We start from the raw sequence: 25,698 nt of genomic DNA on the forward strand, positions 1-25,698 counted from the left end.
TATTGCATTCTGCCCTAGTGCCATATGTCCTTGTACTCTTCGACGAATACTAGAAGACATTCTCCTTTTTTTGGCATCAGACTTGTGCTGTTGCTCACCACCTGAAGAAGTTAATTCAACAGTTTTTCCTCTGCTTCTCCCCTACACCCCATATTCTTCTCCTGCTGAGCATCTAGAACAGAAATTTGGTTTCCATTGCTCCCTGATCTCCATTCCAAAAAAAAAAAAAAAAAAAGGCAGAGGAAGGAGCTGTCAGTGGAGAGAAAAGCCATGTTTTCTTGTGGGAAGCAGAAATAAGATGCAACATCTTTTGAGGTCTGGAGATCAGAAAATGGTTCTGATTTGCCTGGAGGCTGTAGGCAAAGAAAGGTGGGTCCCAGCAGGTCTGTGACCTCGAGGGTTATCACGTCTGTGTCTTAGGTCCCCATCACAGAATTATATGTGCACACGGAGGACCAGAGGTCCAGGAAGACTCTCAGCTGCACTGCTGGCAGCAGAGCTTCCATACGCACCTGTAAATGATTCCTCTTTTATGAAGAAAGAACAATCCAATGGAAATCTCTGCCGCATAAAATCTGCAAAAGAAAATGCTCATCAGGTCTCTGGCTTGCTCTGTGGATTTCTGAACATTTTGTACCTTCCAGTTTGGGCATCAGTGAGGCAAAAAAATGTAAGATCCCGCGACTATCAGAGATCAACATCACCCTACATGTGACAAACCCTTCATCCTTCCCTCTGCCATTTTATCACTCTCACCTCCCCAAGGAATTTTACAGCTAATATGTCAAAGAGACAGGCTTATTACCTGTCCAGAAACAAGCACTTCTTGTTTGAGGCCAGTGGACAGTTAATTTACTGCTTACAAGAAGTTCCTAATGCAATCTTTTAAAAAGTGGCTGCTAGACTCTTCTGTGTCAGGACTGGGGAAGGGTGGAGAAAATGTGCATTTCCCTATTCATGGACAGAATGCGTTAGTGTGTAAAAATGCAGTGATTCCCTAGAAGACAAAGTAGAGTGTGTGATGCACTCTGTAGCTGCTGTACTCACCCCCCCACCCGTCCCCGCCCCAAGTGCTGGGATAAATGGGACACACACCATGATTCATACTTGAGTTTACCCTTTTAAATAATTCATAATAAACTCAGAGTAAATGCTGAAAGAGGTTTTAAAATTTGCATAGCATTTAGGAATCTCTGAAGTCTGAGGAGCCACAAGGCTGTGTCTGTGCAAACATCACACCCGGGAGGTTTAAAATCAGCACAATGTCTACACAGGCAGAGGGCAACCTTTGGTGATAAGGACCAAACTCTTACTGGGCGGGGGGCACCCCTGAAGGCTGGCAAGAGAGGGAAGGGGTGGTGGAGGGAAGAGAGCATTACAGGCAACTTTTACGTTATTTTTCGTGCTTTTCTGTATTTTTAAAATAAACATTTTCTAGCAACACAAATACAACCAAAGGGCGCTGGATGAGACACCTTGATGTTACCTCACAACAAGGTGGCTATTCGGCTACTTGCTCATTGCAGCTCCATCAAGCTGGGCTTTACAACCCAAGCATTCTAATGCTTTATAACTAACAGAGTAAGACAGGGGAAAAGACAGGCATTTCTGAAGACTGAAAAATAAAAATAGAAATGGAGGGGTGCTCAGTGGTTGAGCATCTGCCTTTAGCTCAGGGTGTGATCCTGGGGTCCTGGGATCGAGTCAGGCTCCCGGCAGGGAGTCTGCTTCTCCCTCTGCCTGTGTCTCTGCCTCTCTCTGTGTTCCTCATGGATAAATAAATTTTTAAAAACTTAGGAAAAAAAAAAAGAAAAAAATCCCCTTCAACAAAAATCTGATTGGCATTTGTGTATTTGATTAATAAAGAAATCTGAGAATGAAAAAAAAAATCCCTCTTTGCATATTTTAAGCTTGCTACCAAAGCATTCCCTCTTCCGCCTTCACTCAATCTTCACTCAATCTAAGACACACCAACCCACGCAGGCCAACAGTTTTTCAGATTTATCTTTTAGACCGAAACACTGGCCAGAATCCAATGAACATTTGCTAACTTGATTAATCAGGGTATATGCCCACTCTGCATCCTCCCTGGGGGAAATGAAATAGCTGTTTGTATACATTTGCTCCTGCTGCCTGTCCTGTGACCTTCTAGCCCCTGGAAAACAGGATGATTTTTCTGATACCAAAGTCCCCCCCTTAGATGGACCATTTTCTCTGTTCCCCCGGAGCCCATGTCTCTGCCCTGTGCTGCTGATTCTTACATCCTAATCAAACCCTCCCAACTGAGCTCATGATTCCCCACCCAAACCATCTCTCCTGGGTGGCTGCCCCCAACCCTAAAATGAGGTATCATCTGAAAAGGTTTCTTGTTCTACACCAAGTTCTGCTTTTCTTCTTCCAGGATGTTTCCCAAAGACCCTTCCTCCTCTTTGGCTCCAAGGTCAAGGTCTAATTAAAGTTCCATTCTTTCTCCTCTACATAGATTTTTCACCAACCCCCGTGCACCAGTCCCCACTCTCCCTTCCTCCTTCCCCTCTTGGTCAGAGCTCTCTGAAAACTTAGCCTGATGGTGTCAAGCCCCCCACAGCCTTCCATGGTCTTCAGCCAGGTCCTCCATCAGGCTCATCACCTGGAGCTCTCCTCACCCCCAATCTCAAACCACCTTCCGCCCTGCTGGCTTGGGCACTGCCTGAGGATGTGCAACCCTCACTCCCCTCTTTATCAGGGCTTGCGTGGTGCCACCTCTAAAATTACGGCTACATGTTACAATTGTTGAGTGACCTCTTCTACTCCAGGGCAGATGGTGAGCTCCCACAGGGCAGAGAGCCTTTCACACTCCTAATGCCTGGTGTGTTACGGGTGTGCAACAACGATTTGTTGTATCATGAGTGGCTGACTCAATCAGTGATGGTGGAACTGGGTGAGAGGGGGATACACCAGCATCTCCAACTTACTGGAAGTAGAACAAACCTCTCCTTGGGATGGGTGTAGATGGACCCAACCAATAAGTCTGCCCCCTGGGAGGTTACAGGGCTCAGGTCCGAGGACGGTGAAGCCCTACGTCCATACTTCACCCAGAAGTTTCTATGTGCTGTCTAAATTAAAGGCCTTAAAAAAATAGTACTCACACTGCTTGTGGTTCCTTAAATTTTCCTACTTGCTGAATGTGGTACATGAGGTCCCCACCATTGACGTATTCCATGACGAAGTACAGTCGATCCTGAAGATGAAGTTTCAACATGTGAGCAGGGCTTGGGTCACCGGCAGAGAGGCTTCCATTACTTTCTAGGCTGTGCTTTGCTTTCTCATTAGTTAGTAAACCATGGGCTTCACTGGCAGATCTGCTCAGTGGAGCCCTTCAAATTTTTTCTTCCCAAATAAAAATAAGTAATAGACCCTACCACATGAGGGCCTCGGGAAGTATAAAGCCATTAATGTAACTCTGAAATAATGGCGCTCTGTCAATATGCCTGTCCCCATCTGGTTCCGCATGCTTCCTATTACAGTAACGGCCTCAAACCCTCTTCCCTCTCTCCTGCACACAGAAGACATGTCTAAGTTAGGGATGGTGTGAAGAATCCAAGTGGGCCAATTATTTACTTTTAACTGGTGTTTCTGGTTTGCAGGGTCTGGGAGGCAAACCACAGCGCTGTAGTCGTGTGTTTCACTGGAAGCTTCTGAAAACCAATCTCGTGAGTTAGGCTGGGCTCATAAATTATAAATGCCCAACAATATTTACTGTGGGGGAAGGGACTATACATGACGAGGCTAATCAGATGTGCTGTTGCATCCATAATAGGCCCAAATATTGTTCTTCATCTTCTCTGTCACTGGTGTGTTGTCTGCCCCACCGAGGGCGTACATCATCGACCCCAGTAAGTGTGCATGTTTATGAGGACATCACAGTGGGGCAGATGGGGGAAAATGGGGTTGAACAGCAAAATAGCTAACAGCACAGCACACCCAGGGGAAAGCCGACCTCTGCTCGCTTCTAGACATTTTGCTGAAGTTATTAAACATTAAAGTGTTGCACGGGGAGGGAAAAAAATGATGAAGCTGGTGCTAGCAGCCAGGAAATAGCTCCGGGAGCTTCCATCTCTAGCTTTCCTGTTATGAATTTTAATTCCATCTTTATTTCCATGTTTTGTTGCTTTCTGGAGCTTCGTCAGTGTAACCAGGGTGATAGGATCTGGGCTAGGACTCGCAGACATGGGTCCCTCTCTGGCATATTGCTCTTCCCTCTTCGGCCCTACTTTGGTGCTGCCGGGAGGAGGGGGCTGTCCGTGCCACCAGCGCCAGGCTGACACACAGTGGCTGGCACCTGACTCTGCAGCCCCTCGCCTGCCCTGACACTGTGTGGTTACACTGTCATTTTGAGATTCTAAAATCCAAGAGCACTGAGGGGTCCCTCCCAAGACATTTTAAAGAGAGACGTAAAACAGAGAGTCACTTTCCGGCCAACAGAAAGTTGAAGATATTATAATCATAACAATACTAATTATAGCTACTGATTATTGAGTCATCTCTTTAAAAAGGGCAGGTGTTGAGGAAATGGAAAGCCTGTCTTTGGGCAAGACTGATGATGGTGCCCTCGAAATTTTCGTGTTTCTTGCAGGCTGCCTGCAAGCTCCATGCCACTGCCCTGGCCCCACTACAGGCTCATCAGTGCTTTGGAACTCTTTTGTCCTTTTTTTAAATTTATACTGTAAGTCAGGGCTCGGCAAACTTTCTGTAAAGGGCTACACAGGAAAGACCGTGGGCTTTGTGCATCTCTTGCAACTATTCAACTCTGCCTTCACAGCCTAAGAGCCACTGTGGACGACGGAGAATGAAGGAGCGTGGCTGTGTTCCAAGAAAATGATTCATGGACACTGAAATGTGAATTTTGCCTAAGTTACACGTCACAAAATAGCATTCTTTTTTTTTTCCCCTCCAACCTTTCTCAGAGCTCATGGGCTGTACAAAACAGACCAGACTGCCAAGCCTGCTGTGTGCCATCAACAAGAACACATTCTTTTATGAGATCAAGTTTCCTCATGTTCCAATGCAATGCTTGGCAACTGCATCAGTAGTCATAAAAGCCAGGACTGTGGGTTATTTTATTGGTTTTGTATTCTTAAGTCTTAGCACACTGCTTGGTATAAAGAAAACCTTTGATCCAAATGTTTGCTGAATCAAAGAGAATTAGTGCCAAGCTTGTAAGTAGGGCACATCCTAGAGAGGGGACTCCCCAAATTAACCAGTGGCGTAAGAGTGAGAGGCTGTTCTCAGGTTATGTCTTTCTCGAGCCTTCTCCACTGGAGGAAGGTTAATTCAGATGCTTAGAACACTGGGTCAAGAGTGGCCCTGGAGAGGCCCCCACACACCTTGCCACAGATAACACCCCCACCCAGGGTCCTTACCACTGTCTGGAAGCAGGAGTGTAGCTGTGTCAGGAATGGGGGCTTGTCAAGCAGGGCCAGGACTCGCTTCTCCACCATGGTGCACTCCACGTCGTCATCTTGAATCACCACGTCCTTCTTCAGGATTTTGATAGCATACAGTTCCTCTGTGCCCTTCCTGTCAGCAAGCATTACCTGGGAGCAGACGAAAGGCAACCTGAAAGCTTCGAAGTGTATGTCTGGTAATGGGAGTGGGGAGGAACCTGGTCAAGTGGCTGTTCACCTTGTGCCAATTTATAAATGCGTGATATAAACATTTGCAAAGTTCCACTTTATGTGCAAATTTTGAAAGATCGCATGTCAGTGCAGATTAAATTCTTCCAGTATTGGTTAATTGAGGAACTGTCAAGATTTGTACACAGCGTAGGCTATGGTTGCATGATGGAGCTTTTGTGGCTGCGGAAAAGAATATACCTGGTCCTCGGCATTCGCCTTGAAGTGTGCACATTTTTCAGGAGCATCCTTTAGGCAAAAATGTGACTGACCTTTTTATAAGCTTCTCACGAGTCAGGAGCCAAGACAAACAAAAAGGCAGGATGGACATCACTTCCTGGATCTATCATGAGATTTGGGGCCAGAGAAGCCAAATGTAGACATATAGGTTGATCATTGAAGAAACCCAGTTCAGTGCCTCTCAATCATTACGTTTGCTTACTACAAATCACCTTGTAATTTTTAGTTGTGAAGATCATTTATTCAACCAACATGTTGGAGCACCTGCTCTGTTCTCAACCCCGAAATGGTGATGCAGAGTGAACCCTCTGTAGCTTTCTGGGTATGGTTGTTTTTAATGAAATGAAGCGGTGGGTGGGTCGGGGTAGGCAGGGGAACATCTCAGAAATGAGTACAGAGCAGGCAAATCTCAAGGGTGGTTCTGGAAACCCTAGGGAGCATGGAACTGATCCTATGCTGGAATGCTGATCTTCCAGCATTCTCTGGAAGAGCCCCTCCAGCTCCCTGACAACTGTCCTCTTACCTTTCCAAAACTTCCCTTCCCCAGCACCATGAGGAAATTGAAGTCTGTGAGTTTCACTCTGTCCAGGTTGTTGGAAGGTTGTCTCCTGTCTTCTGAAGGACTGATTACTTTGTTACCAGCGGGGCCAAGCTTGGCTTTCTAAACAACAAGCACACATGTGAGAACAATGTGTCATTTTTCCCAGGAAAAAGAGTGATAGAAAGCATTTAATTAAGCTTGAGGTCAGCTGGGAGGGGGGAGGTGGGATGGGGGCAAGAAAAGAAATCACAGGATGATGAGATATTTATTCCACAGTTGGTGGCCATGCTTACCCTAAGGGCAACATTTGCAAAGTAGAAGAAAAAAAAAAAAAACAAACCACAAAACTGCCCTTACCTATCAAGAGACAACTCTTTACATAATTAAGCAAGAATCAAGTCATGGGATTCTGAATCTCATTCTAGGACTTCAAAGTTTACTTCTTGGTGAATGGGGTGCTTCACAATGGTTAACATAATAGAAGCAATACCCTGTGTACTGATGCTTTTCTTACTTGTAGATTTTCCTATTCTTAAATATGCAAATAGTTCATTTGCATGAAGGGAACTTGTACCCTAGCAAAAAGGGAAAATATGGTCTCCTGGAGAGGAACCTCTAAACGGGCAAGCTGTGGGGATGATTTATTGCTGCTTTAAAAGGCATAGTAAGAAGAACATAAGGTTATAGGATTTTTATTTTTTTGGTTTTGTTTTTTAAGTCAAGAGTTGAACTCGGGAAACCTGGTTTCACACAAAACACACAGCACCCTTTGAACCTGACGAATCCTTGGTCAGTGACCAAAAGACATTTTTATAAACTAGGCTCATGCTACACAAAAATGCTGGAAAGACCACACCCTCATTACTCTGGTTGAAGAGCTGGAGTCTGTCTCAGGTAAAAGGTGGAGGAGAGAAAGAAGGCTCCGCATAAAAAGGAAAGGCTAATGGGATCATGTGGGAAGGTCTCAAGAGTCAGCAAAGGAGCCCATGGAGAATCTCCCCACAGACTCTGCATGTAGAACACTTGCCTGACGGTGAGGGGACCAATTGCTGGCCATGTCAGCTGCTGAAAGGCCAGGGTCCTGCAGTGTGGCTGAACTGCCACAGCCCTGATCCCAAGGACAAAGACTATATTGCTTTGGATACATTCTTAATGATAAGATACACCCTCCACCCCTTCCCCCCACTCCCCCACCTCCCTGGCCTTCTTCCCCAATGCAGCAGACCTAAGAGCAGCTCTGAGTTCTGGAGCAGGTGCCAGGACATCACTCGAGTCAATGTAGCTACCAAAAAGAAAGTATAGGACATAAAGAAGGCGTTCTGGGCTTTACTACGTGACCAGAGCACTGTCAGCATCAGTTCTTAGCTCTTAAGGGCAGATGGGAGGATCTGACATGTTTTCTTTAGCAGCAGAGAAGGCTTTGAGGAATAAACCATATTCCCTCTTAGAGCACCAGCAATCCCTTCATCCCACAGTTACTGAGCGAGCACCCTGTGCCAGGCTCTGTTGAAGAGGTTTTGCATTAGCACAGGCAGCCATCTCTGGATGCCCAGGCCTCACACAGTGCTTGGCACAGGGTATGCACGCTACATCCTGGTTGAGTAAGGATATGACTCTTGAATGTGTTCATCAGATGCTGTGCTGTTGGGTGATGCTCTTCTGTGATAAAATAACACGTTTGCATTGGGTTTGAACCTCATGGCTTGAGTGTGTGTTTGGAATAACTGAGCACACAGATTTAGGTAGAGGCATTAACACATGGGGGAAAGATGGCCCTAGCTTTTCTGCTTCAGAGCTGAAAGTATTTGACATTGCTATATGATTCTTCTATGGCACTGCCTGGTGGGACGCACAGGTGAACCCAGGGGTCGTTGGATACACCGATGCTCTTCAAAGATGATAACCTGAACTGCAGTGATACGTGTATTGGCCTCCCCTTTGACAGAGGATGGGAGAAATTTTTAGACAGGCTTTTGAGAAAGAGCCAAGATATAACTGCTAAGTCACATCAGGACCCTCCCCCCCTCAACTGCAGGACCAGCCCCGTCTTCTGGAAGCTAGGGAGAAGGATCTGGCCCCAGGGGTCCCAAACAGACCAGGTTCGACCACTCGCCGCTGACACAATGCAAAGGCAGACAAATGAGGGGTGGTGAAATGAGAAAGTGATTTATTTGGGGGAGGCCAGCACCAGGAAGACAGCAGACTAGTGTCTCAAAGACTGTCTCCAAAGTGCTGAAAGCACTCCCAGGATCATGTCAGGAAGACGCAGGGCAGAGGTTGGCGGGTACATGCATGCAGCTGAGCAGTGCAGGTCAAGTTGATTGCTGTCTTGGGGTCAATCACGCGGGGTCTTGCTGGCTCAGGGCATTCCTTATTGCTGGAGAGGGTAGTTTCGGTCCCCATCACGGGATGTTTTGCCCACAGGGTCTCATGCCTGAGTTAAGAGAGAAGCTGGAAAGGAGAACTCAATCAATTAGAAGGTACGGACTGGGGTCAAAATGGAGGTGACAGACAGCAGAAGTCCTTTTTTACTTCAAACATCTGCCCTGGGAATGATTCCAAGTTGATTAACTTTCTGGTGGGTGTCGTCGAAATTGCAACGAACAATCAGGAAGTTCAAGTTTGAGATGAGAATACTGACTATGCCCCTCTATTCTGTTCTTTTGATTTTTAAAAAGTTATCAGAAAGAGGCATGAGGAGATTAATTTTATCCTATCAGGAACGTCACAGTAAATTCTGGAAAGACCCCCAGACAATGGACTCCGTGCTCTGAGGTCCTTGGAAGAGTTGACGTGTGTCTTCACCTGGGTGAGGCTGTGATCTTGCTGGGGCTGCTCATGAACACCTAGCTTCCATCTGAAGCACGGGGCTCCTAACCAGAGGTTCTGGACTCACGTGAATTCCTAGAGTCCCTGCTCCTTCCTCCTTTGACACTTCAGCACCACAGACGGTGGTAAGAGGGTCCGTGGGCTGCTGTAGGTGACGATCTCCAGAAGAAACATTGGGCATTTTGCACACTGCCCTCACTGGGGGGCCATAATTGAGCAAAGACTGAGTTTTGGGGCTATGTTCAGTTCAGTTGTAGGGAAAAAATGTTCCCCAAAGGCATGTAAATGCAACAAAAGCATTTTTTTGCATTTGAGTGCTTCTGAACCCAACTGCAGTAGGGTCTTAGATTCCACTCGGAAATCAAGCCGTGAGGTTTGGCAGGAATGTCGACAAAGGAGTCTCCTACTCCTAGGAGGTGAAGCCGGATGGAGGAAGGACACCGGCTTCTTGCCCTGCCCGGGCGGATTCCATTCTTGTGTCTCTCTAGCCAGAAGCAGAGTTGGGTTTTGCGTGGCTGGGAGCGCAGGGGGTGGTCTGGAAGGAGGATGGGCCAGGCTGCTGCACTGACCGCACTCACCGTCGGGGGGCTGGCTAGAAAGTGGCCCGGCCCAGTGGGCGAGATGGCTTTCTCCCCAGCTCTCCTGGGCAGCCCTAAGAGCAGCCTGGGGGCTTCGCGCAGCTGGCTTCCACATTTCCCCTGCAGAGTATGCTTCTGGAGTCATTTCCACGCTGCCACCTGCAGGCTGGCTGCTGGATGGCATGGAGCCATCCTAATACAGAGTTTTCAAAAGCTGACAATTCCACGATATCAAAACCTCAGTGGTCTGGGCCTGACTCTGGCAGGTGTCTCGCTCAACCTGGGTCTAATAAACAGCACAGCTGGAGGAGACCGCCGATGGCTACCCTGGCAGCTGTGCAGCGGGGGGTTGGGGGGGTGCCAAAGGGCAAGGAAGGCAGAGGCCCCCCAGGAGGATGGTCTACACGGCCTCCACCTCTACTTCCAGGCAGGCTCTGACTCCGGATTCCCATCCTCCACCGCTGCTCCCCCCACCCCCGCCTGCCCCTTGCTGTGGGAGTACGGTCACATTCACCTGAGACTGTCCTGCCGTGTCCCCTACCACTTCCCAGGCTGACTTCTCCCCTCCTGCAGGCTTTAGCTTGCTTGTCATCTCTTCAGAGGACCCCTCCCCAAAGACTTTCTGCCAGTCTCCCTCCAGGGCCCTGTTCTCAACAGCTCCTAGGGCAACCTGTGAATACTTATGGAGTATTTAACGCTTCTTCCACGGTGTACAGCTGATCTGTCAGCAGGTCATGCCAAGTTTACCTGCAGGATGTGTCCAGAATCTGGCCTCTTCTCAGGGCCTCCTTCACTACCTCTCTCTCGAGGCGGTAGTGTCCCTACTTCCTCTAGCGTCCCTACTTCTGTGACCTTCCTTTCAGTATCTTCCCTGGAGGGACCCCATTGTACTTCCCCGGCTTCCTGTCTGCTGGACAGAGAAAGGCCGACTTGTCACAATGGAGGTGGAGACCCTTGGCTATCAGCTGGGTCTCTGATCTCAGTCCCACTACTCCCCGGGCCCCCTCTGTTCCAGCCTCCAGTCTTTGGTCACCCTTCCTACAGGGGCCTCGCTATCTCGTTCATCTACAAAATCCAGCTTAAGCACCACCTCTCCATCTTCTTGCTGCCTCCTCCCTCCTGGGATTTCCAACCTGTGGCAGATGTCGTCTGTGACCAGCCCACATCCCAAGCTTTTGGCTTGGCACCCCTGTGCACATCTGAGGCTGTCTGAGGGTTCTGTGGGGGCCGTGCCTACAGGGCAAGCCTGGAGCGCCCATGTCGCTGCCCCATGAAGGGGCAGCACGTTCCATGCTGTTTCCTTAGCTTCCCAGCAGGACTGAGCTCCAGTGTGTCCACGGTGGCACCACCAGATAACTGACTTGCCCTTACCTTACCCTAGCTGGCTTCCACCCTTCCCTGGGACACAGTCCTACTTCCCCACCCCTCCATCTCTTGGGATCACTTGCCACATGAAGTCCTTGCTCCCAAAACCCTGTGGCAGATCTGACTTCTCTGGGGAACCTAAATGAACACGTGACCTTTTTCTGAGGATTTACTGATCTTTCTCATTAGGCTGTGAGGTCCTGGAAGGCAGAGACTATCTTATTCATCTTTGTGTCTTTAGGCCAAGCACTGCACTGAGCACATAATTTTACATTCACTGAATAGCTCATTGATTGGTTGATTGGTTGATTGATTGATTGATTCATTCATTCAAAATCATACATCTTCATTAAGCCCTACAGCAGAATTTGAAGAGGCCAAATCATGAACAGTACAGTCAGCTTGTAGCCAATACCAACCAGCCATCTGCCAAACGTTAATTACAGGAAAGCAGCTGTTACCAAGTATGTCATTTCAGAGGGTGCCCCTGGACACTGTGCATTTGGAGGTTCACATGTAATCAGAACTCCTTCCCTCAAACCATCACTGGTCATGCTGGGGCAGCCGCAGACAAAGGCTGTGAGGGCATCCCTGCCTTTAGGGAGGTTGGCCACACACAGTGACCTTCCCCAGAGGCCATGCTAGCTGGGCCAGCGAGCTGAAACCATGCCCCCGGAAGCTTCTCTGAAGGGACTTTTCTCCAGTGAGAAGTCCTGACTGCCCTAGACTTTGCTGGGATCTGACAAATGACCAACAATGAGCCTCTGGACTGTTTTTTCTTTGAGCTTTTGAATGGGTTGTTTGGCAACTGGTCTCCTGGCAAGACAAAGAGACCTGCCCTTCTCAGCTTGCATATTGTTGACATAACGGCTTGTCCTTGTGGTGAATGTAATTCAGACTTCATCAGGAGAGCAAATAGATGTGTCTAGGGATAAAGCTGAAGCCGATGGTCTAACTGCAGAGATTTCAGCAGACCCAAGGAGGCCTCAGAATAAGCATGCCAGCATCCTTTACGATAGCAACGCAAACACACCCTGCAGGGCCAGACACCCTGGGTATGTGCCCAAACGGGAATTCACACCAGGAGAGGAGAAGCAAGGATGTCTCCTCAAGGCTGGTTTCCAGAGGAGGGAGCAGAGAATCAGCTGGGGCTGCATATTGAAAGCACTTAGGAGCCCACTGGTAATGCTCCTTGCTGATAAATCTCAAATCTTGAGTTCTTGCTCAGGACATGTTTTGATTCAACTCATGGGTCCTTGTGAGTGAATTTAGAACACTCCACCATTTATTCCACAAATATCTGTGGGTCTGTCATGCCCCAGACACGGGACCAGATGCTGGGGAAATCAGATCAACGTGAGGTAGCCTCTCCTCCGAAGAGCCTGCAGTCCAAAGGTCCTGTAGTCTATGTCCCTGTTATTCAACGTGTAGTCTGTGGATCAGCTGCACTGGCATCACCTGCAGGCTGGCCAGGAATGCAGATTCCTGGGCCCCAGCCCAGATCTACGAATCAGAATATGCATTTTTTAAGAAGATCCTCAAATGATTCCCGTGCATGTTTCAGATGTGCTAGACTAAGTTCAAAGTCCCCTTAGAGTCCCTGTGACCCTCTCCACCTTCACCAGTCTTCAATTACCATGTAAAATCAACGGCAAATTCTAGAAAGAGCCCCAGACTTTGATTCCAAAGAGTTTAGATCAAATCTTGGCTTTACTCATTTTTGCTCTGTGACTCTGGGCAGATGATACGGCCTCTCTGAGCATCAGGTTGCTCACGTGTAATACAGTGGTACTAAGACCTCTGCACCCCTGGGCTATGCTGAAGGTGAAATGAAGACTCCTTTGCAAAAACCCCCAGCGCAAGGCCTCACATCACATCCTTCACTGTGCACTTCTTTCCTTTGCCTTGAGCACTTCCCTCAGGCTCCTGGCCTCCACGCGCTCCTGGACCGTGGATGAGCAGCAGCAGGTCACCTGGGTCAGGGTTCTGCTTGGCTGACTCATGGCCCAGAAACCCTGTGACTATGGATATATGTCAAGCCTGCAGACAGGCTCTGCGGGAGCTCAGGACCTGTGGGCTTCCATGCTTCTATGCCCTCCCAGTGTGGTAGGAGAGGAACTGGGTCTGAGCTCCAGCTGCTCTGATTTCTGGAGCATCTTCTGTAGCTCTCTCAGGGGCTAGGACCATGCAGGGAAAGACCTTGACTTCCTGTGCTCTCCCCATCAGAAAATTTCCTAATAACTGACACGCATCTCATTTTATGCCCCAGATACATTCTCTAAAAGTCCTAACAGTCTGCAATCATTGGAGGTGTTCATAAATTTAAAGGACTCCTATGGTGAGTTTCTGTAAAGCACATCATATGAAGTGAATTTGAATACCACAAATCCAAATTCTCCAAGTGTGTATGTGTGTTAAATACCTTTGCCTGAGCAGCTATATGTATGGCCAAAGGCTCTCCACACGCAGCTCCTTATTAGGGGGGTGGATTTCAAATGAAAACTGAGAACTGGATCTGCCAAACTATGGCACCAGGTGTCTGTGAGGGATTGGATGGCAGTAGATGCTAACTAACTCTCTATTAGGCTGGACCATTTGCCACCACCAAGCTGTGATGATCAGACCTACAGTAATGCCAGTACCAAACGGTTTAACACAATACCAAGGATAGTCTGCAATTTGCCAATTTTGTAAAGTGATTATACACCAGCTTTTGTATGTGGGAAAACCAACAGACAATAAAGACACAGGGAAGTGTGTAGTCCTGAATCGCTAGCCCCAAATACAATTATACCCTGACTGGCAATTTTTCCAAGACGTGCTAACTTATCTTCAGTAGGAATCCAAGCTCAAAGGTTTCTCTACAGTAAGGAAGCAGAGTTAACCAAGTAATTCCAAATCTCTTGGTGCCATCTATTCTATAATCATGAAAACTCTGGGTAACCCTCCAAAGTATGCTGTAATGCTTAACCGCAAGTCATTGTAAATTTGTACCTTTTTTGTGAATGTCTTCAATATTCCATCTCCTAGCAGAACAGAAGATATGGCTCTGATGAATATATTTATCAAAGATGTTTTGCAAAGTGTAGAGAGAGGAATCTGACAACATAAGTTTCTACTTCTAAGATTCCAAGGGCAGACAGGCCAACAATGACCAAGTGTGGGAGCAAGTGAATAATTGCAGATTTATTCTATAATTGTTTTTCTACAATGAAAACATCCTGTATTCAGGGCTTACGCAAACAATTCTGACAATGTAAGACTGATGGCATTTGGGTGCTGCTCCATAAACAGGTATATATCTTTGCCATATATAACCAAGGACTTTAGCAGAGCATCTTAGCCTTAAGGTGACTTACTCACCTATACCCACTGCAATGCTGGTTAAATCAAGAGGTTTCAGGAGGAGAAAACCACAAAGGAACTGAAGGCATTTTCAATGATACCGTTAACAGTTTACGGCCGGCGTATTTCTAACAGCCATGAGTCATGACATCCATTACTTCCTACTCAGTAACTGGGCAACGGGTTAAGATGATGGTACCTCATGGGCATCAAAGCCTCCTGGGTAATCTGGAGTAAATAAAATGCCCATTGTTTTCTGGCTAAACAATTTTTTCATCCTCTGAAACATGCCAAGCATGCTTCCTGCCTGAGGGCCTTTGCACTTTCTGCTCCCTCTGACCCCGACAGGAACAAGACACGCTCCCATCTCTGCTCGGGTGATGCTTTAATGCCGAGGCTTCAACAGGGCACCTCGTCCTGTCATTCCCATGGCATTGATTCCCTCATGCGCCTCTCACTACCTACTGTATCTTTCCCTTTCTGTCTCCCCTGTAAGCAGCACAGGCACCTTATCTGTTCTGCTCACTGATGTGCCTCCAGGACCCAAGAGAAAGCCCGAGGCCACTGTTCCTCAAATATTCTTACAATGAATGGATGCACATGTGCACTGGAGAAGACAATTACATTTAATACAAAAAATTTTTAAAAGGTAGAGTTACCATATTAAAGAGTTTTAAACAATGCTGCTTGTTAAGCAGAGTACTGGTTCATTTTAGAAAATTTCACAGACATGGATAAAATAATAATAAAAAAAAGATCACTTTAAATATACACAGTTTTATCACCCAGAGAAAATCATTGTTAACATTTTGGTGAACATTCATCTAATTCTGTTCATGTTTTCTTCTTTGAAATAAACAGAATTACACTGTTTACAACCCGTTTTATGCTTTTATATGTAGCAAATGTTTTATTTGGAAGCACTCTTCCTCCACATGATTTTAGTGACTGTATCATATCCTACTGTGTGGCTCTACTACAGTGTATTTAGCCATTCCCCCATTGCTGGACAGCTAAGTTATTTCCAATTTTCAGTTTTCTATAACACACAGATGAACAATTTCATACCCAAAACTCTGTGCACATCCCTCGTCTCCCTAGGATGGGTTCCTGATGTGAAACTGCCAGGTCCAGAGGGTGGTGCCCAAGGCCAGACACTTTAATCTGATGCTGAAATGTCAGAGATAAACGGGGGGAACCCAGAGAGTCAAGGCAACCTGATTCCTGAAGGCAGGATCTTGATTTCTTTCAGGTCTCATGTCTGATTTCGTGGTAGGAATAGCTAATCATCCCTGCCCCCCCTCCCCCCGATTCAGTCATCCAAGGTACAACTATGATCTGGAGGCATGGGGCCAGATGATTCCTCCTGTATCAGTATGCCAACACCTGCTACCTGGAGTTTTCTCCCGGGGATCACACATGACTGACAGTTCTCAGGTGTGCATCGTTCATTCCTCTGCTGGCAACTGCAGGGAGTTCCTGAGACCCAGGGACCATCAGTCGCAGAAAGGCCCTTGGGAAGGTCTGCCCTGCTTTTGGTGCAGGTGCAGACACTGAGGTCTAGAGAGCTACCTCCACTACCCAGGGCCATTGAGCTGTTGATGCAGTACTGGGCGGGGCATTGGGGGTGCAGGGACAAGGATGCTACTTTCCTCTGTACCAGTCCTTGAAACAGGACCCGGATCATCAGGCAAAGGATCACTCTCTTGTGCTAACAGTCACTCCACCTGGGATGTAATGTTTGCCCAACAGCCCGAGGGTGACAGAGCTTTTAGCATTTGGAAGGAAGCTGGAGAAGGGCTAACACAGGCCACCTCTGTTACAGATGAGGCAACTGGCTAAGCCATGTGCCTAACTCAGTTTCTGTCCCTGGGCTCTGAATGCAGAACTCTGATCTTTGAACTCAGTGCTCATCCTCTTCTATCAAGGGTAGGCACATGTCATCCGTGAAGGCTTTGCAAGTTCTCTATTGTAACAACCCAATTCTGCCACTGAGTGTGAAAGCCACGTGGATGTGTGAATGTGGGTGGCTGTGTTCCAATGAAATCTTACTTAGAAAAACCTGCAGCAGCCGGATTTTGGCCTGTGGGCTGCAGTTTGCCTACCCTTGCCCTCTATCAAGATTTGGATTAAACAGCACGTCTGTATCTCCTTGTTGACTCACCAGAACAGCAACAATTAAGAACCTCCAATGCACTTGAATTATCTGCTCTCTTCCCATGGTGCCCGATGTGCAAACTGGGACAGGAACGTGTCATTTTGCAGCCAAACAACGTGGTGAATGAAGTACTTATATTCAGCAGAGTAGAAATTTCAGGGAAACCACATTAAGTCATTTTCTTGATAAGAAATATTTTTTGTGGACACATCCACTTAGGCTGTCGTCACTGCTGAGCAAATTCACAGGAAGCCAGCAGGCCTGTTGTCATGGCAACAGAGCCATAGTCTAAGGAGCAATGTGGGGCCCCTGACATCACACTATGCCCAACATGGGAAACACAAAGTGCTCGGTTCTTTTTGTCCTATTACACACCTCTAGTATCTTGCTAGATATTGTGTTTCCTTTACAGCCAACCTTGTTTTCCCTCATTTCCCAGATCTGTCCACTAATTGCTGTCTCAGGCTGGCTATTCCATGGTCATCAGGCCGTATTATCTCACTTGAGAAACAGATCCTGGGAAGGCTACTGCCCTAAGTCATCCCCAGTTGCTAAGACTCCAGACGTCAGTGAGGATCTGAGGACCAAAACTTGCCCTAAATGTTTCCATTTGTAAAAAGACGGTCTCCCACCAGGGGGCTGACAGTCCACATTTGTCTGATGCCTTCCAGAAGGCATCATGTGAGGGGATGTGGCCACAGCAGGGTACCATTAGGGCATTTCTGGCACTTAGTGCTTTTTTGAAACCTATAGAACTTCTCCTGCCAGGAATATACCCCTTTGGGGTTACTACTGCACAGGCTTTATAAGTCAGCTGGGGCAGGGTCCGGAGCTGCAAGAACTTCTGGGAGCTATCACAGTGTATGATTTTCTGGACTGTCAGCAGTATTGCTTAGGAGCGGGGAGGTCTGTGCTGCTAGGAAAGTGGAGTAGATATGAACGGGCCCATGCAGGCCAGAACAGACCACTGGTGTCCCTCAGACCTAAATGTTTGGGACAAACATTTCAAGGGAAATATTTTCCCTTTCAAGGGAAAGCCTTGACTTCTTGTCTTTTTTGGCACCCTGCCATTCCATAAAACTGAGGAACAACTGGGTACAGAAAGTGGTGAGCCTAGCATCAGGTCCATCAAAAAGTAAAGAGATCCAGTCACAAGTTCCTAACGGTCTTCTGTGTCTAACTTTTCCTAGAATCTTTTATTTGCAAGTCTTGACCGCCCTCTTGTGGTCTTTATTTTCTGGAGCCACTGCATTTTGACTGGGATTTTTTTTTTAGTAGAAATAAGCCTAGGGTTCCCCAGTCTGCCCTGCAGAATAAAACTCCCAGATATGCTCAGATTAGACACAATTGTATGTTTCCAGCTCTACTTTATAGAAGGTAACTCTAATCTCCAATGTGAAAGCCAGGTCTCTGAGAAATGCCCACAGTATGTGCATTGATGCCAGAAGTGTGTTTTAGAGTCTCTGTGTGCTTCGTGTCTTGAGAACAACTCAAGAGGTCTAGACCTAGGATTCCTGAATCTCCTCCTAGCCCTTCGACTGAGCTTAGACTTTGCAGGAAGGAAGCAGGGAAAAAGAGGCAGGGAGGGCTGCAAGGGACGGTGGAGTGGCCCTGGGGAGCCTGTGTTTATCTGAAAGGTAGAAACACCGAACAATCTGGGAAATTCAATTGAAAAGCCCACTGGGGAAATGTAATTTGAGCTAAATGATCGTAGAACAGCAGCTCCTGAAATCAACTGAAAAACAAAAACAAAACCCAAAATCCACAACCAAGTCCTAACTGGTAATAAAGCCCACAACCCTGGGAAAAGTTCCAGACACTTCCCTCCAACCCTGTCCAGCTGCTGCCGGAGAGGTGAGCAGGACTGGGAACCCAGCAAAGGAGGCTCCACCCTGCATCTTTATAGGAGTCAAAACAAACAAAGGATCCTTTCCCCCAAAATACTAGATGCCTTTGCTCAAGTACTCAGAATTTTTATTATAAAATGTCTCTCATTGACAGCAGCAAGCATTTTGAAAGTGGATCTGAATGCAATTAAATTTAGCACAAAATTTCCATAACCACTGATTTTACCTTATCTTCACCAAGTGTTTTAAAACCACACCAGTTTTTAAAAACCCAGGGACCTAATTATAGCTCAGTGAGACACCTGGTTCCCAGGCTGGCGGCAGCTGCACTGCTCTGGGCTGCTCTCTGGGCTGCCACTCCCCAGCCCCCAGGGCAACCGGCTGACAGGGAAGCAAATGGCAAAGAGCTGGTCCACCAGATGTGGACTGGAATACCAGTATGGCACTCTTGACTTCTCTGAGGCCTCAGCTTCTTCATCTGTGAAATGGATTGATACTCCCTGCCTCTTCCTGAGTGGGGAGACCTCCCTTCCTATAGTGATGGTGGCATCATCAGAGCTCAGTAGCTGCTGCCACACCAGAAGGGAGGTTTCCTCCAATAGGAAGCAAGCAGAGAAGGGCAGAGATAAAGCAAAGGGACATAAATGAGTTGGAGGGGGTTCCCCACTGCTCTCGGGGGACACGTTTGCTGTAAGAACTGGTCTCTGGGGCAGGAGGGGCCTTGGAGGAAGAGCTTTGGGGGAAGGTGTGTATGGCTCAGATTAAGGGTTGGGGTGCAAGGAAGGGTGTTTCCTGCCAGGAAGTGGAGGGGGTAAGGTCTTGTGTCAATAAGCTAGGAAGAGCCAGTAATATTTAAATTCTTTCAATTACTGTGATCCCACCAGTACCTACAGGCTGCTGGGGCCTGGGCGGAAATGAGGGTCACAAAAGGAACACCTCTAGTAAGGAAGGAGACCGTGGCTGCTTCTTGCAACCCCAGCCACCAGTTCTGTGCAAACCTGGCTGCCCACCCATGGCCACTGGTGAGAGTCATGGACAGTCCTGCCTGCCTGCTTCTTCCCAGCATGTCAATACAGAGAAATCAGCCTACAGACTGATTACTGACAGGTCTATTTTCAGAAAAAGCCACAAGGTGAAGATATGTTCATGAACAAGCAAGAGATGCCACTCTGCAGAGGTGTAAGTGATGCCACTCCATTTTCACTGCCTGGGTCGTGGTGGATTTCCAGCAGACAGGTGACTTGTCCTAAGACCCGTAACAAAAGGCACAGGAAACAAGAAATGTGCATCAACACAAAGCATGTTGGACAAGGAGCTTTGTTGACAGCTCCTGACCCTGCTCTTCAATGAACCTCATTGCTGTGTGCAGGGTGTGGCTGGGGGTGGGGTTGGGGTTGGGGAGCCAGGGTGCTATGCCTATAATGCACAACCAGGTTTCCCAACCCAGGGGCCACGGGGCGGGGGTGGGGGTGGGGAGCTCAGAAAACACAACAAAGGGTTCGTTTTAACTTGGCGATGACTTCTCAGGAAACGGCTGGGTTTCTTCTTCCCATGTGGGAAGACCCCTGGGGTTCAGGGTGGGTAGAGGGAGGATGCAGAGGGTAACAGCCACAGCAGCACTTTCCCCAACCAAGTGCTGTTCTGGCCACTTTCTCTGTTTCCTCCTTCAGTCCTCCCAGACTTAGGAGGCTGGTTATTTTTTTATTTCCCCAATTTTAGAGATGGAGAAGCTGAGGTTAAGAGAGGTGAGCTAAGTGGCCCATGGCTTTATAGCTGGGAGGCAGGAGCTGGGATCTGTACCCAGGCAGCCCGGAGCGTCACGGCTCCACTGTGCTGCTTCCCTGCAGCAACAAGGTGGGAGCTGTGCCACCTGGGCAGGCAGGAGGGTTGGCAGTCCTGCTGAGGATGGGACAGCCACTCACTGCAGCTGGGAGGAGCCAGGGTTTACCTGCGGGGCGGGGCCAGGGAGGTGGTGGCTTCCCCCTAACTTCCTCCTCTTCTTTTTTCCTCTCCCTTCATTTCCCTTTCCCTTTCCAGCCACACCCGAGCTTTGCACCAGCACCCAGCTCCTCCTACATGTTGTGAAATAGAGCCGCGTGATGTGTGTATTTAATAGACTCTCCAACCTAAGCACAAAGACGAAAACACACCAGACAGGCAAGAGACATCTGGGTCACGGTAAGGACCCAGAGCCCCCAGTGTGAATCCAGCTCATCAGAGTAGGGTGGGCCTCTGAATCAACAGGAACGACAGGTGACTTGTTTGTTTTTATGTAGGAACTGTCTCCACTGTCCTGGGAATGATCAAGAGGTGTGTCTGCTGGCTCTGAGGATGCAGGTGGCTCGGAGTGCTCGGGTGTAGCCAACTTCTCAAGAGGTTTCTCCAGTGTGAACACATGCAGGGCACCGTGTGACAGCGTTTTTAAAAGACAAAACAACAGGAGGGCGGCCACAAGAGAGGTCTTGACAGATGCCAGTTTACACACACGATCGTAACCACACTCTGTAAGGCTTGTGAAACCTCAGAGAATATTTTTCTTCCCTAGTTCCAGTAACTCTGGGTCACTGATATTTTGTGGCCCCTTCAGGGGACACGTCTGTCGTGTCAGATACGAGATCTACAGAGAGAAACTTGAGAAGCATTATTTACTAGATGTTTCCCTGAGTATAGAGTTTGAAAAAGAGCATGTGGTGTTGGATCCTCGCTTTGGCGCAGGGGGTGGGATTTCCCCTTGCAAATTCTTCACCCAAGCATCTGAATGTTTAAATTTTTCAGGTGGTTCCGATCTGAATATGCTGTAACCATCCAGAGTGGATTTCAATTATTCACAAAGGCAATCCACTGAAAACACAGCTGGCACACAGCTCCGACCAGCTCCCCAAAAGAGAGTGGCATTGTCAGAAATGATTAGGGGGAAGATTTCTGAAATAATTTACATGCATGTTGCAAAGTTCCACTTGACAGTTTGAGGGTAGAATGGTGGATTAGGTTATGACAACTGATTTGGGAAAAAATCAGGAAATGAAAAAAAGAAATGAAATACAATGAGCAGTATTAAGCCAGGCATTGAGAACAGAAAAATCTGATGATTTCAGATATATTACACTACATCTTCCATATAAATGCACACATGTAGTGTAAGTACACCATATTGCTTGCATGCTTATGTAGATGTCTGTATAAAATTGAAAATGAGGCTTAGTATGTGATTGGAAATATATATTGACAGAAGAAAAAGGAAATGTGCTGTCAGTTTAAAGATGCACTCTTTCTGTTCATTTGATGCTTTAAAAATAGACTTGAACTTATCTTTTTACTCACTGATAGGAGATTTCAGTATTTCCTACTTTGTACAATCTTAAACGAGCCTACTCTGAAGACAGGGAAGACAGGGGAGGACTGTTATACTCTCTGGGTGATGCATAAGAAACATTTTTTTTTTTTCCTCACTGGAGGGCCACGGTCATTTGGATGGGAGCACACCGACTGGGACACAAACAAGTAGGCGTAAGGTTCAAGCCACGAGAACACACAGTGCATCCTTAAGAGTGGAGAGCATGGCTGGGGGCTCAGGCTGGGCAGCCACAAAAACCAGGGTGGACGTTTTTGTGGAAGGCAAGGTGGAAGAGAACAGAGTGGAGGAAGAACTACCTTTAGGAAGCGGACATGACATCCCTGTAAGAGATGGGAGAAGGAGAAAAACTGCTAGGTTAGTAGGGAAGACGCTACAGATACAGGAAAACAGCACCATGAGAAAAAATAAAAATCGAGCACAACACACCATAGGTTCCATTTACAGTGCAGACAGAAAGCACAGGGGAGAGACAGCCCAGGACACATGTGAGGGTCCAGGAGAGAAGGCAGGCACTGCTCCAGAGGCCCGACAGGGGCAGCTGGACTTGGCCCTCGCAGGGGTGGGAACTCTTTTTTGTATGAATGATGAAAGGACTAGCATCAAACCACATGGAGCCAAGGCCCTTCTCTTTCTCGTGACTATTTTATGTGGCCACGCGTGGCATCACATCAAATACCTCCCTGGTCATCATGGATGCTTCTTTTGCTTTTGGCTGATCCATATGATGGAGTAATGGGGGTACTTGGTTCATCCTGTGTCTGAGGTGGCACACAGCGAGTTAACTGCTGATTTTAGACACATAGGTTGCCACCCTTCAATAAATCAGAATAGAGCCAAACCCATTTACCATTAAAGCTATCCATACTAAAACCTTTTTCTTGAGAATTCAGAAGACTCTTCAGTATCCTAAAGAGCCAAAGATTAATGGTAAAACCTAGGTTGGGCAGCTTGCTAACCACATTCTGGTTGCCTAGACGCCAGGTAACCAGGTTTGGCTCCCCAGATGTACTGCTTTTCATCTTTCAGCTTTTTTTAAAAACAAAAAACAAAAAACAAAAAACATCATGACTAGATCACTTTACTTTCTCAAGTACTAATGTGAGGAAAATAAATTGAAACCATCTTAACAGAAAATTTTATACAAGGAGTCATGAGACAAATCCTAAAAGTTCATACAGAGTGTGAGTCTCCTTCTAGGAGAAAATCTGACAAAGAGTTTGGTGTTCTGAACCCAAATTTCACAGCCTGAAAGGGTCACCACATCCCTGAGCCTGAACAGAGACAGATTATGTTTGTGCTCGGAGGGTTTTGTCTCCTAAAATAGGAAACTAGCCAAATATGAACTTTACATCTCTTTGAACAGGTACGGATAGATTAGCTTCTGTTACATCTTATAATTAGGATCCTTTAAATCTATAATCACAAATCTATTTATAATTGTTCTCAAAATAGGGCATTTTATTCCAATCCCAAAAGCTCTATTTTAGGCTAGAGATCTTAATCCACATCAAGATTAAAGGCAACTAATAATAGCAACAAAAACATCCTCATTGAAATGTTGGTGTTGTTTCCAAGAACCCTAGAGGAAATTTAATTGACATTTCTCCTGCACCTTTTAAATTTTCTTTTTCTTTTTAAAGATTTTATTTATTTATTCATGAGAGATACCCAGAGAGAGGCAGAGACACAATCAGAGGGAGAAGTATGCGGGATTTGATTCCAAAACCCCAGGATCACGCCTTGAGCCAAAGGCAGGCACTCAACCACTGAGCCACCCAGGTGCCTCAGTCTCCTGCATCTTTCTGATAGAGTTGCCCAGTCTTTGCCTTAATACCTCTAGGTATAGAGGACTCCACATTGGCTGAGATGCCCTGGTGTGGCTTCAGAAGGGTCCTACCTCCAACTTCCAACTGTAATAGGTCACCTTCCATAGGGAGATAAAAAATCCTTTAGCAGAGACACTTCCATACCGAGGCTGGGCAGCTTCACAGCCTTCCAGCAACCACTGGGCAGTTGCTCTTGGACTCAATCAACCTAGAAAGATCCCTAAGCCATTTTATGCTCAGATAGAACAAGCTGACCCAAATAGTTAGAAAAAAAAATCAAGGAAAGGCTTATGAAGTGAATCAAGTTAGACACCCATAGACCCTTTCTCTCCACACATCCATGAGCACTCTGAGGGAACACATGCTGGACCTCACGCCTGGATGTTGGATGGGAGGTGAGGAAGCAGAGCACCTCTGTGCTAAGTGAAGATGGTAAATGTCTGACAGCTGCCTAAATGTTAACTAATCAGTTTTCAATAATGGACACGAGAGACACTGAACTCATTGAGGTCCTGAGCAATGGCCCTCCCTGACTCCACCTGGTTGGCTTGATAAGGTAGGAAGAGCACAATCCTTTGTCTATTAAGGCAATGGTCTTAAAGGGCAGAGACCTCATCTGTGAAACAAAACCCATCAATAAAACCGAAATAAGCACCCAGTCACCGGTTCCTGGGCCTCAATTTGGGAGCTGCCATTTTGAGTTCTCTGAGGCCACTTTGGCCCCATGTTAATGTCATGTCATGTTGCAAGAGCCATAATCTTTTCAGCAGTGAGGCTGGATCGGTGTCTCAAGAACTGGATGGAGAAACTACTAGATCTGACTTGTGACCTGAGTCAGATGCCTGCTCATCTATGGTTTACTGGGTTCAGGCTAGAAAGTTCTGCTTCTCCTCCACTGTGAGGGTCAGGAATATTACCCACAGAGTGGAGACAAAGTAAAAGATCTCACATCACCTATTCCTACTCAGGAACGTTCTCAAGACATAGCATTCACCAGTTGGGAACTTTCTGAACTATCCATTTTTGGAACCCAAGTATGGGAAAGGAGCCAGATGGTCCACCTCTGAGCATGACCATATTCATCACACATGTGGTTCTGTCCCAGGATAAAGGGACTTAGGTGTGAAGGAGGGAGACTCTCTGGGCTGCAGAATGGCCTCTCCCCTGGAAGACCTCCATCAGCTGAGCCATCCTCCTGTGGGCTGTCGAGGAGAGTCAAACAGGTTTAGGTTCTGAAGCATTCAGAGCAGGGCTTGAGGTTCTCCAGAATGAGATGAAGGTAACAAATTTTACAGGTGTGACCAGCAAGTGAGCATCTTAGCAGGCACAAGGAAATTTTAGGCCGGTTTAAAAGGCTTAAGAATTAGATAAATATGGGTAGGCTTTGGAAAGAGGAGAGTGGAGGGGAAGGGGGGAGTCTTTCCAAGGGAATGCAAGTACTAAGGAGCATGCAAGAGCATGATGTGTGCGTGAAGGGGACAGGAACGTGGTGTCACAGGGAGGGTGAATGAGAGGAAACAGGAGAGATCTGGGTCATACTACACCCCAGCTAGACCAAGTCCTTTCTGTGCTTTTGTTTTCTCATCAATAGAGGTAATTTTAAACATCTCCCCCACTTCTGATATTCTATTATTATGTTATAAACTCTTCCTGTAAAGGCCAAACAGCACATATTTTAGGCTTTGTAGGCCAGTCTCTATTACAGACACTCAGCTCTGCTCTTGTAGCAGGAAAGTACCCAGTGACAATAAACCAATGAATGTGGTTGTTTCAATAAACTCTACAGACACTGGAATATGAACTTCACCTAATTTCCAAGTGTCACGAGTTATCACCCTTAAAAAAACATTTAAAATATTAAAACCATTCTTAGCTCATGGGCTGTACAAAAAAGCAGGTGGCTGGGTACCAGTCCCCGTCCCATTGAACTTGGATACTGGGTGTAATGAAGTCTGTCCTC

At 47.0% G+C, this 25,698-nt stretch overlaps 1 protein-coding gene across 1 annotated transcript in view; it reads right to left on the reverse strand.

The window, feature by feature from the left end:
- PRKCA (protein kinase C alpha) overlaps positions 1 to 25,698 on the reverse strand; it is a 393,503-nt gene that overhangs the window by 49,503 nt on the left and 318,302 nt on the right. The window contains exons 9-12 of the mRNA XM_055301540.1: positions 6,418 to 6,555; positions 5,403 to 5,576; positions 3,129 to 3,220; positions 513 to 575 (exon numbers count right to left, since the gene is read on the reverse strand). Of these exons, the coding sequence (XP_055157515.1) occupies positions 513 to 575; positions 3,129 to 3,220; positions 5,403 to 5,576; positions 6,418 to 6,555 (467 nt within the window). The remainder of the gene's footprint in view (positions 1 to 512; positions 576 to 3,128; positions 3,221 to 5,402; positions 5,577 to 6,417; positions 6,556 to 25,698) is intronic.

This window comes from Nyctereutes procyonoides, unplaced genomic scaffold (assembly GCF_905146905.1).
Source record: "Nyctereutes procyonoides isolate TBG_1078 unplaced genomic scaffold, NYPRO_anot_genome, whole genome shotgun sequence".
Classification (NCBI taxonomy): domain Eukaryota; kingdom Metazoa; phylum Chordata; class Mammalia; order Carnivora; family Canidae; genus Nyctereutes; species Nyctereutes procyonoides.